Source organism: Pocillopora damicornis, chromosome 12, assembly GCF_964200805.1.
Source record: "Pocillopora damicornis chromosome 12, jaPocDami1.2, whole genome shotgun sequence".
NCBI classification, from domain to species: Eukaryota; Metazoa; Cnidaria; class Anthozoa; order Scleractinia; family Pocilloporidae; genus Pocillopora; species Pocillopora damicornis.
In genome coordinates, this window is record NC_142681.1 from 163,347 (window position 1) to 178,472 (window position 15,126).

At 35.3% G+C, this 15,126-nt stretch overlaps 1 protein-coding gene across 1 annotated transcript; it reads left to right on the forward strand.

The window, feature by feature from the left end:
• The first annotated feature begins 1,247 nt into the window (after positions 1–1,247).
• On the forward strand, positions 1,248–14,489 carry LOC149035942 (serine/threonine-protein kinase Sgk1-like). The gene is made up of 20 exons (XM_089190180.1): positions 1,248–1,772; positions 2,763–2,849; positions 4,005–4,077; positions 5,102–5,177; positions 5,474–5,570; positions 6,339–6,385; positions 6,541–6,598; positions 7,076–7,159; positions 7,882–7,944; positions 8,202–8,270; positions 8,355–8,398; positions 8,899–8,967; positions 9,451–9,487; positions 9,826–9,912; positions 10,803–10,898; positions 11,103–11,210; positions 11,551–11,601; positions 12,204–12,293; positions 12,615–12,672; positions 13,657–14,489. Exons 1-20 carry the CDS (start codon positions 1,701–1,703, stop codon positions 13,770–13,772), a joined length of 1,482 nt encoding a protein of 493 aa, XP_089046306.1. The 5' UTR covers positions 1,248–1,700; the 3' UTR covers positions 13,773–14,489.
• The last annotated feature ends 637 nt before the right edge of the window (positions 14,490–15,126 follow it).

The window sequence follows — 15,126 nt, forward strand, 5'->3', positions numbered from 1 at the left end:
TCTTTCTGTCACAAAAATGAAACATCAGGTACACAAAGTGAAGCCCCATCTCAACCCGCCCAGCCAAAAAGTAACTCTTGCATGCTATGCATGCCTATGTTTTTAATGATGGACCTAAAGAATTTTTCTGCAAATGAGTATTAACGAGGTAATTGATGATCAATATAGCGTTGAATAGTGGATGGACCTCAATTGGAGGCCATTTGTAATTAACCACAGTGTTGAGGGGTTTTATTCCCTGGAGCTTCGTGGTCTGTCTATTGTTTTCCGTAGAATTGGATATTGGCTGAGAAAACTCTATTCTTGCTTTTATATCTGGACTAATCTTTTGGTTACACTTGCCATGGAGTTTAACAGCTTACTAGAAATTGATAATATGCAATTGTCATCGTGGAGACCAGCTGTCTAAAACGTGAAAGAGCTGTACCACGCTTCCTTATTAACTCACGATTTATTCACTTGACTTGACGATTTTACCACCGCGCTTCGGTTAACTCCCACTCACAACTCTCGCCTTATTCGAAAGAAACACACACCGTCCCGTTGCAGGCCCCGTTGTAAGCAACGTCGAACAGTGCCATATTTGGGGCGATATAACACGTGCCGCATAACCCCTTGTTTGGTTATGTATAGATAAACGAAATCGCTCATAAATGTCAATCAAATTAAGAGTAATTAACGTATCGCACAGTTTCCAACACAGCACGAAGTTGTTGATCACTCGAAGGATGTGCTCTAGTCCGTACTCTACTGAAAATATAAATGTAGAAATATGATTTGCGAATTTCAAATTGCACGTGTGTCAAACAAAGTGTACGTGTAATGTATGGTCTAAGTATCTTTGATGTACACTTTGAAAACCGCTGCCAACCCACTCATCGTGACGTCATTTTTTGTCTTTTTTTAGCCTTCACGTAACATTAAATTCCTTTCTTTTACTTCCAATGAAATGCTACGTACGTGAAAACTGAAAGACAGAATAACTGGAATACATTACTCAAGTTGAATAACGCAGTACGTATTGTCAATTTAAGATTCAGAAATGCCCTCCAAAACAGTCAGTTTTACTATCTATTTTAGAAAACCACATGAATCAAGACTTCGACTGTTACAAAGTGCAAGTTTCTGAAAACATTTCTGGCGGCCTCTAATTTCTCCATTAAAGATATCAGGGCCCACATAAACCGATATCGGCACAGAAATTGCTTGTAAAAATGATATTTTAGTTGTTACACAAGCAACGGCTATTTCGTCGTATATTTCTACGATTTCCTAAAAACGTTCGGTAGCTGCCCCTGAGACAAGGTTTGCGGGTGCTTGGAGGTCTTCTACCTATCTTCGGAACTCCACACTACCCTCCCCTCCCCCTTCTATCCTTCATTTACAGCTATGGTTACCAGTCTTTCCAAGTTGTAGCCGAGAAACTTTTTATTCACATCCAGGCCGGATAAGCAGTTGTTTACAGGATTTGGGCCATAAGGTGTTTGTGTTCGACAAACGGATGTTTTCGCTCTATAAACAACTGCAGATGGATGTTAAGTTGTTTAAAACTTCATTGTCGTTCGTGTAGTTACTGGGACGCACTTGGGGAACAACAAAATTTTCTCGAGGGAGTACGCCGTCTGTTTTCTTTGCCACGCGCAAAGGACTACAACCAAGAGCTTGCCTTTGAAAATTTTTCCCAGTTCAGCTGATGAAACATGTCCCAACAGATTGGAGTGTCTGTGCCAGACTCTGAGACACTGAGTTCTGATAAGTCCAAACGTTTTACGGTAGGTTTAATTTCCCAATATTTTTTTCTTGCTAGCTCCCTTTCATTTGTCGCTCTTGACGAGTTTGTTTTTTACGGGAATTCGATCTGTCAGCTTACAGCCAAAAAGCACGATAATCCTGTTGTGTTCAAACTATTTTCAATTAAGGATGGAATCGTTAATGGTTATGTCAGTACAAAATTTTCGTCGGCCTCACGTTTTTCCCAACTGTTTCAAGTTTAGCCTCCAATAAAAGAAGCTAACTACTTTTGATCTACTCAACTACATGTTGGGCGTACTTCAATTAAGTTCTCGAACGCATATATAACACGGCATAATGACAAAAAAAAATTCCGATCAGGATGAGATCCATGAGAAAAATGATGAGACTTGATGGTTATTTTGTTCACTGATATGTCTGAATTAGTTAAATTATGGTTCATTATCACTTGGCGAGGTTGAAACAGTCGAAAACCAGTGTGTTCTTATATGAAGTATGTTCCGTTTTCAATTTTATCTTTGTTCCTGTTTCACTTTTCCTCTTACAGACGATGGTCTTGGCATTTAACCAAGTCTACTTTTCAGACAGATGGAAAATTTTAGTGATCACAAGTTGTGAAGGGAGAGGGACAGGGATGTTTTGTGTCAAAATGTAGTGGAAAGTTGAAGGGGTTATGAACATCACTTTGGTGGGTGTGGGAGGGGGCTTGAAGACAGCAATCATGGTAGAGGTTAAACCTTTGGACAAAGCTCTCTTCTTTCTGTACAATTGAAAAAGACTTTCAATAATTCCTTAAACATCAAATGACAGGTCCAAGCAGATATATTCTCGAAATATGCCCTTTCAGCTAATGCTTGTCGCTCTAGAACACCACTCAACTTGTTTCAAATTGTGTACAAATATTGATATTTTACTGAATTTAATGAAGGGATTTTATTCCAGCAGTAGATAGCAATATGTTGTTCAATGCAATGTTTTTTTTTTCGAAACATATCCTTCTATCTTCTAAGGTGTATAAAGTGTTAGTGAAGCTTCCTGATGGACGAAGCTATTTCATCTTCAGAAGATATAATGAGTTTTACAACTTATATGAAAAGGTGATTTATGTTATAGTCTTTTACAGGAGTAGTGTAGGAATCCTGGAGAAATTTGAGTGGCAAGGGATGTGGTGTTCTTCAAAATTAGCCTTGCTTATCACAAATTATATGAAGTTAAAGGCAATTTAGCCTAACTTACACATGAGAGAATTATGGGAAGCTGTGCTCATTTCAAGTAATTTATTAGGAAGTGTAAACCCGCTTGAAGGTGGTGTTAGATCTTTGGAGTTATGGATACAGTAGACCTCCATGGGCCAATTTTTTTTAATGTCAAACTAAGCATTATAATTAAATTGACTATAATTTCCAAGTAATAATTTGATAAAATATTGGAACTTGTGCAAGTTATTTACAAAACCATATTTTTTAATTGAATTCCTGCCAATGTGTGAATAGGCAACATAAATGACTGAAGGATTTTTGATGTGAAACATCCTGATCCTTACACTCCAATTGTGTCAACGTATCCTGATTTGGGTTACATGTGTAGATCTTTTCCATCTGTCTGTGTTTAAAACTAGCTGGTGAATTGAGAAAGATAAAAAGAAGAAGAATCCAGAGGTGAAAGTTAAAAAGAAGCTTGGCTATCGGCATAAAAAATAAAGGAATTCAGTACAGAATGGTATAGGAATCTTACCATAATGGATAGAGGCTCGTGGTTTAGGAAAAATTCATTGTTGCACTTGATCAGCAACCATTAAGTTTTTTCTACTTTGAATTGTCATGCCCCATTCAGTTTACAGTTAGTTTATATTTTTGGCAAATAGTGCATTTCATAACCTTTTCATTGATATATAGTTTTTAGTGGTTATGCTTCAAACTGTGTGTCAATAGCCTTTTTGGGGATGGATACCTGCACTGGTCTACTGTATCCTTAGCTGATTACATAATCTATCTTTTAACCCTCACAACATTAGCCTTCCACACAGTTGTTTTCATTTGGGTCATATTTCCACCCACTTTATTAAGGAGGAATTAAATGCGCAATTGCCACACCACCCAACAATTACTGTTTTCAAAGTCAGTATCAGTAATAGAATGCTATCACTTTTGTACATGTCAGGTTGTGTGCATTTATTCCTTTTGAATTACATGAAAGCTTACAAACCTTGGTTTTTTGTTCAAGCTTAATGTGTCTATTTTTCTTAATTTCAGATAAAGAAAGTTTTCCCTGACCTAAACATTAAGTTACCTGGAAAACGAAGGCTAGGAAATAACTTTGATCCAGGTGAGTAATGATGGATAAGGTGTAATCCATGGAACAAAGCAGGTGAAAAGGTGATGAAAAATTATGGTCAATTAGAATATGTTCCAATCTTGGATAAAATGGTAAATTTTCGAAATAACTTCAAAATAATAGTGGCTTTCACTCGGAATTAAAAGAAATAAAGGTTTCACCCTACCATAAACAGTAATGTGTGTCATGCAGGTTCATGCTGTTTCAAAGTGAGTTCATAAGGTTTATGATTCACTGTATATTAGAGACCTAATATATCATGCATTAACCTTTGCATCATGGGGTTAAGTTTGAGCCCTATGTAGTATCATAATGTTGTGTTCCTAAGCAAGACACCTTTAGCCCCTCTCTGGTATAAATTGGTACCAATTAAATTTTGGATGAACATCTTTCTCAGGAGGAGTAGCAACACTCTTGTTTGCTTTGCTATGTGAACTGAAATAAAGTCCACTGTTATGGGTCTCTTGGCTTGTGTGACAATTTTTCAGGGGGTTATCTGAAGTCTGTCGCATTTTTATCCACATCATCATGTTACCTAGGACTTCTCAGGAAAATGACTTTGTGGAGTCTGTAGAACTGCTAATAGCTTTGTGAATATTCCAACCTATGTGGCTCTATGATAAATAGAACTCACTACACTTATAATTGTATCATGGTGACACAAAAAGTCCTCTGGAACAAGGCATAATTTTTGGTTGAAAAACCTTTTAAATAATGAGCAATATAAGCTAAGGCAAATGAGAAACAGGCCTTGAGGGCCGAAAATCACAGGAATTAGACTGTATCATTTATATTTATTATTTTGGTTGCTGTTCTTGCATGCAGATGAACTTGGCTCATGAATTGCTAAGGCTTTGTAGAACTGTATGATTGTACAATTTGTGAGACTGAAAAAGAATCAGGGTTGAATCACAGATCAACCAAAGCTGTGTATCAGTCAGTTTTTTTTTAAGAATAAATTCTGAAGTGACCAATCAGTTACTGAAATGTTTTGTTTCATGTTTTTCTTTGTCAGAGTTCATAAGAATGAGAAGAGAGGGGCTTAATGAGTTTACAACCAAGATAATTAGCCATCCCAGTGCCATTGAGCAGTAAGTTCAGACTCTTGCTCCTTTTACTTTTTGTTATAAATATTATTGTTGGTAAATAGGGAGTAAGTAATTTTAATTTGAGAAAACTTTTGAAGTTTTGATAATTAAGTGAATCCAATAACTTGGTTGATTGTAATGACTTAGAGCTGCATGCTAGCAAGCTCCAAATGGACTTGTACCAACATTCCATGTTTCTGGTGGTAATTTTAGATTCTGGACATTCATACAAATTTACAGTACAAACCTCTGACACCAATTTAAATTGCTTCAACTATTAATTGCTTATTTCTCTCTAGTCCTGACATTCGTCTGTTTTTATCACTGGATAATCCAAAAAATGCCCAAGTTAACAATGACAATGAGCAGTTTGGAGCTGATGAAGATGACTCACTGGTATAGTGAACTTTCTTAATGGAAAAGTAATTTTATTGTGATACATTAGAATTATTGTTATGGAAAATACTTTTTCCCATCATGGTTTTTATAAATAAATGAAAGTTTAGACCTCATAAGTGTCATAATTTATATAATCACCTATCTAGTCTGAAAAAAATTATTTTACAAAGTTAGTGAAAATGCTTTCATCTGGTACAAAAAGAAAAACAAATTACCAGTTTTTTTTTTTTCATTTCAAAATTATAAATTGAAGTACTCATTGCCTTTTGTCCTTTTTGTTCCCATTCCTTTTTTCCCTTGATCAGAATGATATAACAGTATTTTTAGTTGTCTCATTAGATGTGTTTAAAGTTTTTTAGAGTAGAAGTTAAAAGTAAGTTAAATTAAAGGATAGCTTAGGGGTGGAAAACATAATAACAATTAGACACTGATGACCATATTGTTTAAGTACTACAAACCATAACTTGAATCCTGTTTTTTTTTTAAATAACACTTTTCCTTGAGCTGCAAATGCATTTATTACTGGGAGCCAAATCTTCACCCATTTAAGTGCCTATAGATAATTATAACAAGATGATGCCAGCCCAATTCCTCCTGTTGGAGATTTGGAGTTCAGTTGAATGGCTAAACTTTATCTGATAGATTAGTCTTACCTTTCCAGTAGCTATCAGTAGAACATTCAAGGCTTGTTTATTTAAACATGAAAGTTAGGTTGCAAATATGAAATGATTATTGATGTCAAATGTAATTGTTTTTGGAACAAAGGCTAAGGATCTCAACAGAATTGATCTTGGGGACTCATATAATCAAAAGTAAGTAGGACTTTTGCATTCTTCAAAGTTCTTTGAAGATCTGACTTCTGCTGAAATATCTTGTTGAATATTTAAATTGTATCCTGCTAAAAAGGATATAAAATTGACCAATGCACCCAAGAAATGCAATTTTTTCCATCATTTGTTTTTAACAGGGCAAAGCCAAGTGACTTCCTGTTTCTTAAGGTTATTGGAAAAGGGAGTTTTGGAAAGGTTAGTAAGTCTTCTCTTGGTTCTAGTTATTTTCTTACTGACCTCATTTTAAGTAATTTAAACTCTGGGGTTTTAAAGCTTTCTCTGTAAGTGGTTGCTGATGGTACTGGAGGCAGCTGCACCCAGAAAAAGGGACTTAATCAGGCAAGTCAATAGCTCAGGGGAAGACTCTTGTTTCAAGACCCTTTGCCCACTCGTACCTTGCTTGTGTGAGAGCCAACATGAAACCTGGTCACAGGAGCTTGCTCATAGGCAAAACAGATGGTGGTTAGAGAGGTATCACAAGTGGAAGTAAACCAACAGCTTTTGTCAGGGATTTCAACCCAAAGCTTTTGGTTGAAATCCCTGACAAAACTAAAAAATATTTTTATCTAGAAGCTTTTTTTGTTGTAAAACTCTTGAAAAACTCAATCAAATGAGTGTACTTGTAGTCAAAGGTTTGATATTCCTAATTTAAGTTTTGTTATTTTATTTCAGGTTTTCCTTGCCAAAAATAAACAAGAAGATGAATTCTATGCCATTAAGGTTTTAAACAAAGCTGCCATTAGAAAAAGAAATGAGGTTTGTGAATGCTTTATTTTGAAATGGTAAAGGGTGGAATTAAATAGAAATTGGTCATTTTAAGCAAACAATCCAGAAATAAAGCATCAGCTTATGGGTTGATTCTGATCTGATATATGTCACTCTTGCACTGTATGCAAACTGTTCATTTTAGATGAAGCTGGCTTTTCTCATCTCCACAGTACCCAATCAGCCATCACTCACTGATTAATTTTTTGTTTAGAATGTTCTTTTTTTTGGTTAATCCCATAACTCCCAAGATCTGATTGTTAATTCTCCCCTCTTGCTGCTATACATTTCCAAGGTACAAGAATTTAGTGTTAGATCTTCTACTTGATAAGTTTGAGTATTCTCCTTACCTATTTTCTAGATAGTGTATGAATATTATAGGGAGAAGTTACATATTAATAACCTCTGAGAAGGGTTAAACTAGTTAAATATAAAAAAATCAAATTATTTTTGTTTCATTATATCTCAAGCACTCAACAGTTTGGAGATTGCTTGACTCTACAACATACCATGGGTAGTGTGCAAATGAGATAGCTGCTGAGCATTTTATAGTAGAAGTTTTAATTTACAGAAAATGGAAAACAACACTGATAATTATAAGGCCTAGATGCTTCTTTGGAACTCAAACTGACAGAAGCTTTTGCTTCTTGTTGTATAAAAACCAATACATCATTCATTTCTGTTTTTACTTATAGTATTTTTAACCTTTTTAGGCAAAGCATATCATGGCAGAAAGGAATGTTTTGTTGATGAATGTTAAGCATCCTTTCTTAGTGGTAAGTAACCATTCATCTGATGTGAAAGGTGATATTATATAAATTGGAGTTTCAAAGGGTTTTGTCTTGTTTACACCCGACCAACTAGGTTTATTTTTGCCTCAGATGAGTAGATGCTCTCTAAGTCAGGAGGTGTACTCCAAACCTGCCAGTTCCTGTTGCAGTGTTTCAGTCATTATACATCACACATAACCAAAACATTTAAAATTTACCTTAAAAGAGTAATAATTTGACTATCTTTTTGATAAACATTTCAGGGATTGCATTACTCCTTTCAAACACGTGATAAACTCTACTTTGTTTTGGATTATGTAAATGGAGGAGAGGTAAGATATAAGATCTTTTTACTTTCTTCTATAATTTCATCTTGACACCAAGCTGTATCTTAAACTGATTCTTCATATTTTCAGTTATTCTTTCACTTGCAAAAGGAAAGGTATTTTCCAGAAGCAAGGTCAGTACTCAGATGTCTTATGTAAATGTAGTTGTTATGGAGAGGTGGTAACCCTTAAGATTAATGTTGAACATCTTGTGCCTTGTACTTCAAGTGTTAGTATTGTCCAGTGTTGCCCAAATTTAATTTAGATTTCTCAGTCAAGTAGAAAGAGTTTGGCTGAGGAGGAATGGAGGGAGAATTCTTATGACAAATGCAATCCTCTTTGTCGAAGAAAGTGATAACTAAAAGTATGATGTTGTATGTTTTGTTATGGACATGTAAAAGAATATCCATAAGGACTCAGGTATTTTGGTTTGTCATTGTCCTGCCTTCAAGCAGTTATGGATAACCAAGCTAAACATTCATACTCCAGGCTGATGCAAAGAACTTATACACAACAGGGACACACAATAGATAAAGCCTACTTATTTTCATCATTTTAAATGCACTTTATGACAGATCTGTATCAAACTTAATCTGTAAATTTTTCTTGCTTCGTATATTTTTCTTTTTGTCAGGGCAAGATTCTATGCAGCAGAAATAGCATCTGCAATTGGATATCTTCATTCTCTTCAAATAATTTACAGGTTTGATGGAGCTATGTGGTACATAAATGAAGCAGTGGAACTTTCTCAAAGTCTTGTTTCTTTATGGAAAAAATATTTGATAACTGTATATTTTTGTATCCAGTTCATTGACACATTTTTGAAATGGATAGTCTTCAAATTACATACTAAATTGCAATTAAATATTATAAACTACTTAGTGGGTTTCAACACTTTTGCTTTGTATTACTGTACTAAGTGAGGTTTGTGATTGTTCACATAGAATGTAGACCGGGGGAGAGTATTACAGGTCTTTGCCCTTTTATTAAAAAGAACTGTGAAATGTATTAGTTTTAGCAAGGGGTCATGGTAGCTGGTGCTTATTTTGATTGTTAAAATGTTATGCATCAGAGGTGTGTTTTAAGTCAAATGGTTAAGGTGTTGTGAGGCTTTTAATGTGTGTTGGTAAATTCTTTGATAGAAGTGTTTTGTACTTAGCTGAATGTACTTTCTTTTCTCTGATAGAGATTTGAAGCCTGAAAACATTCTTCTAGATCATAAAGTAAGTGATCTATGTGTGCTGTACAATGTTGTGGGAATAACACTGGTATAAGGCACTGAAATTAGCAAAAAAAGATTCTTTCTACATTTGGTTTTAAGTCTATCATTGGGCCTGTCAGCAGATTTCTCTGTCCTCTTATGAAAGTTAAGGTGACTTTCCTCTGATTGTAAAGATAGTTTGTGGGTTCCATTTATAAAGCCAAAGTGATTATTAACCAATTGTTGTAAATCCTGAAAAATCATTTTGTTAGGAGTCAGAGGCATTGATTCTCAGTGCATGAATTTATTGATGTGAGGGTGTATTGAGTTTCCAATATCATATCATAATCCTTTCTGTAGGGGCATGTAGTTTTAACAGACTTTGGACTTTGCAAGGAAGGCATAGAACCTTCTGGTACAACATCAACATTCTGTGGCACACCAGAGGTAATTTGCTTGCAATTGTGGAGGTAGTGAATTAAATTTTAAAGTACTTTTAGAGAATTCATTCATTCATTGCTGTTGCATCAATATGAATGATTTGACTGATTAATCTCCTACTGAATTGCTGTTTAAAGTCCTGTTATTCCTGATAATATTTGGAATAGAAGTTTATAGCTGTTAAAACATTACTCCTTTAGTTCTCATGTCTCATGCCAAACTATCCTTACAACAATAAAAGGGGTAAGTTTCTAAAGAAACTGTGGTGCTGCATTTGTGAAGGAGTAAAACAGAGTATTTAAATATTATCAACTGAGTTGATAATGTAAATTGGCTATGGCTGATGTTTTGAGCATTAGCCCTTCGTCAGAGCGAATGATGAAGGGCTAATGCTCTAAACACCAGCTTTAAAACTCTTTATGGAGGCCAATTTATGCTATCAACTCAGTTGATAGTACTTAATTACCCTGTTATCCCTACAACAGCTGATGTTTTAAAACTGCACAAAGCTCTAGTCTACAATTCTCCCTTTCAAGATGGCAGACAGAGCCTCCATTGTTCAATTGCTTTTAAACAGGCTTAATACCTTACATAACATGTTGAAATGTGTAGTCTATGACAAGCACAGGGCTCAAAGCAGGATTTTTCAGCACTAGGATCCCACATTATCTTTTCACAGTAAACTGATAGAAAGCCAATTGTCTGATATTTTTTGGAAAATAAGGGGTCACATACACCTTTATTAGATTCATCCTGGCCACACCCTGGCCACATGGAAATGTTTTTGTGTTGTTGAAAGTTTGGACCAACTGCTTCAAAACAATGTTTACATATTTTTCGCTATTAGTTTGTTCATTGATAAGTCAAGTGACATTTGTCTGTTTGTCATTGTACAGTACTTAGCACCAGAAGTTCTTCGAAAACAGGAGTACGACAAAACTGTTGATTGGTGGTGCCTTGGTGCAGTGTTATATGAAATGATGTATGGTTTGGTATGGAAACTTTTTTTTTTGTTTGTTACCTTTTGAAACTGATTCAATTTTAGTGCATGATTGACGTTTTTTCAATTATCTTCAATTATTTTCAATTGGTTTCAAAACTCGTAGTCAAAGTGACATTCTAAGACAAAACTATATGTTGAAAGCTTCTGGTAGTGTATAAGTTAATTGGTTGTGGACTTTATTTTTTCCTCTCAGCCACCATTTTATAGTCGCGATACAGCAGAAATGTATGACAACATTCTTCACAAGCCTCTTCGACTCAGAACAAATATATCGGCCAGTGCAAGAAATGTTCTTGAAAAAGTAAGTTGTTTTTGTAGTGAGAGAAATTCCAGTTGAATGTTTAAAGTTATTGTGGATAACTTCTTGTTAGCTTTGATTTGCTGTGCCTTGGTAAAGGTATGGGAAACTTGAACCACACTCTCAACCAATAAGATGCAAAACTTAAACCAGTGGTGTCTTAATTGCTAGTTCTCTTTGGCTCTGCATGAAATTTCCCTAGTTCTGATTAGCCATTTTGATTGTCTAGATCTTAGCTTTGCTTTTTTTCATTCAAAGCACTCTTTTCTCTGATCTTTAGAAAAGATTGATGTTTTTTTGAAATGAAATAATGAATTGAAGTATTGTAATTATTTGTTGACAGCTACTTCAGAAAGATCGTTCAAAACGACTGGGTGTTGGAGAGAATGACTTTGTAAGTCAGTGCAACTTGTAATGTCTGTTTAGTGTGATTATGAATATCAATAAATAAATAATAGATAATTCAGTAGAACTCTCAAACCAAGGAGTAAGGGTTGACCATGTCTTTTGTTGATGAGTGCTGTTCACAATTCAGGTTTCCACAGGATTCAAACCCATTCATTCCAGTTAGTAATTGAGCACTACTATCGACCAAGCTATGAAGCCACACATTGGAAGCAAGGCAAATTTTTGAAAGTTCATCTTTCCCCCCAAGGAATCTGATTGTAATTTTTTAATGGAATAAAGGTAGTTTGACCTGCAGTTGAAATTCAGGTGGACTGCAATTTGAGCAGTTGCATAAAAGAAGCATGTAAAAATGTGGTCTTCAACTGTTGTGTTGAGAAGGGTAAAATTTGAGGAAGGGCTTGATTTTCAGTGAAATGTTGTGGGTCTGTTTAAACTGATGTAGCTAGTGTCAATTTCAGTTGTGGAGGTGATAGTAAAAGTGGGCACCAGGAAAAGGTGGGGTTATTCAATGAAAAAACATTAAGAAAGGACAGTCTAATTTTGCAAGGTCTGTGAGTGTAATTTGTTACTTTTGTATGTTCATTGAAGGAAGAAGTCAAGAATCATCCATTTTTTCAAAGTATTGACTGGCAATTGCTGTATGATAAAAAAATTGAACCACCATATAACCCTAATGTGGTAAGTTAAGTCAGTTTTACTGAACATTTTATAATCTTAGACTCCACAATTAAACATCACAGAGATGCACAATAATTGTGCATCTCTGTGATGTTTAATTGTTGTAGACACTAAATTTTCAGTACATACTTTGGTGCAATGAGGATTGATTTATCTTAAAGTTAAGTCTTTCACTTTTCTTAACACTTTGGTTGGTGAAGAGTCTATTTGATGTTACTGGAACTTTTTGTCCCTATCTTCATGAATTTACCAAATGTTAAATACTAATATGTTGTACATGTTACTGTTCTCATTTTTCTCTCTTTTGACTCTTATTTACAGACAGGTCAACTTGACTTGAGACATTTTGATCCTGAGTTTGTTCGAGAACCTGTACCAGGTGTGTGACACATCACTTGATTTGTAATTATTCTGTCCATCAATTCCATCTGTGTGATGAGCGGCTTTTTTTCTTCCTTTTCCTCTAATACAATGTGCTTTCATATCCAAAAACTGTAAGTAGCATGAAGTGATTATACGAAAAGATGGTTGAAATTAAGCAGCTACACTTCTAGGGGATGGCTCTGTGTCTGTTGTGTTCAGGTCAAATTACAATTTGGAGTGTAAGACACTCCTATGTAGACAGGTGATGAGGCCTCAGACAATGGAAAGACTATTGTTACATCCTTAAGTAAATTACGGGAACTATTAGTTTACATGTATTAGTATACATGTATTGTCAGCTATACTCATTTCTGAAAAAATTATGTTATATACATTGTATATATTATACTACTTTGAGTTTAGGAAAGGCTACTATAATAAGAAAGCTATTTTAGAAATTACTGATAACCTGAAAATAGCAATTTATAACAAGCAAATTACCTGTGGCCTATTTGTGGACCTCTCAAACGCATTTGAAACAATCAATGGCTTAATATGAATGATCACGTGATCATGACTAACTTTTAAAACATTTAAGCTACTGTGGTCACTGCACAGTATTAAATATTTCTTGATGTTTTGATTTTTATTCAAACAAAATTGAAAAATACCTGTACCTTTGCTTGGCGTTACTTCTCGTATTTAGTTCACTTAAATCTTACCAAACTTCTCATCCTTATGAGATTCCATTAGCCTACGAGTTTGCACTGTGAACTGAAAGGCCTGGGTTCGAGCCCTGACTGGGTTTTTGTGTTGTGTTGGCCAATAGACACAGAAACTCTGGCGGTGTCTATTTTTCCCAGTATTTTATAGAGTACCTGTGATTTGTCAGAGAAACTTGGTGGGATAGGGGTGAGTTGTTATGGACTAGCGTCCCATTTAGAGCGTCATGGTTATGGTCAGTCATGAAACTTAACCTTGTTTGTTTCACTCACAACAGGGTCTGTCGGTAAATCAGCTGATTCGGCATTTTTAAGCGCGAGTGTGGATGATCCAGACGATGCATTTGTTGGTTTCACGTACGTTGCTCCAATGGAAGAAGTACTTCATGAATGAATCGCATAGTCTTATCGTAAAAGTTATTTGCGGTTCTCAAGATAAGATTTGCCCTTTTCAGCAACGAAGTACACCCTAGTAAAAAAAAACCTCAAACAGTATGCTTTAATATAAATGTATTAATCTAAGTTATCGGATAAGAGAGCGGACATTCCCTCTATAAAGCCAAAGCACTTTTCTAATGACTATTGTCAAAAATAGCTGAAAACTGGAAAAAGCTGGGTAACTTTTCCCAGGCAACAAGAGCCATTGTCTTGAAGTGCGCCTGTTTTGCTTATGCTGTTATTTAAAAATTCATCAGCATCATTTCTATCTTTGATTAGCCATCTAATTATTAAATCAGTTAATGTCAAACTTCAAGAACATCGATGACAAGGTAAGGAATGTAAAGAAGACAAGTTACCTCGAGTGAACTCAAGTCACACCTGATCTTGTGCCAAAATTGACACTTTCACACGCTTTCCACATTGGTCCCATGAATTAACTGTGTCTGGTTAATCTACGTCGATTGAGTTGCATACTTTATTACCATTCATGATATATTCATTATAAATTGTGTTCCAATTTAATTTATTGATAATTATGCTGTGTTTGCATGAACATAATAGAGTTTAGAGACAAAAAAATACGTTGTATTTAAGTGCTAGTCATATTTAGTTGTATAAAGTGATGTAGTGATCCAATGTCGATTAAAAATTTCCATGGTTCACCTGTGAATCCCTCGTCACTGCTAAGTCATTGGTCCGTGTGCTTGATTCACTTGACGTTTGCGTAAGCGCACCCACGTATTCAAAACGGTCCGTGAGGAACATTGCGATTACAACGCTTACATGGACGTAATATAGCCAAAATTATTTCAGTTTACGCCCAAACATACTATCTCAAAACTTCTTTTTCAGTCCTGTCTACCACGTCTGTTAATTTTCCCACGCCTGAAGTTGTTGGTAGACATGTTTATGATATAGATATCGGCACTCAGAGCTCACTTTTGAATGATACCATCAGCACTTGATGATAAAATTAGCATCCCTACGACGCCGTGTAATATCCCCTCTGTATTTGTCTTTTACTTCCTGTTTTGTTCAGAGGATTTGTTCTTTAACAGGCACACTAGTGTACCCTATTACCCAGGACAAATCCTGGAATCAAATTTCAAAGCAAATGTTGTTTCTCGGCGCAGATGACGAATTTTTTCCATCATTCCGGTTATAAAACTCTCATTGTTCTTTTTCTATCACCCCTAAGCTGGGCTTAATTATTCCCCTCCTCCCACACGTTTCGAATGGATTTATCACTATCTTCAGTTCTGCTTAAAGTTGAATAACGGCACTCTACTTCAGTTATCTTCCAGGTC

Excerpts from the sequence above, each read along its gene's own strand:
- LOC149035942 (XM_089190180.1), top strand. The coding sequence starts at position 1,701 with ATGTCCCAACAGATTGGAGTGTCTGTGCCAGACTCTGAGACACTGAGT. Across the intron at positions 1,773-2,762 it reads ATAAGTCCAAACGTTTTACG|GTGTATAAAGTGTTAGTGAA; the intron begins GTAGGTTTAATT and ends CTATCTTCTAAG. Across the intron at positions 9,488-9,825 it reads ACATTCTTCTAGATCATAAA|GGGCATGTAGTTTTAACAGA; the intron begins GTAAGTGATCTA and ends TCCTTTCTGTAG.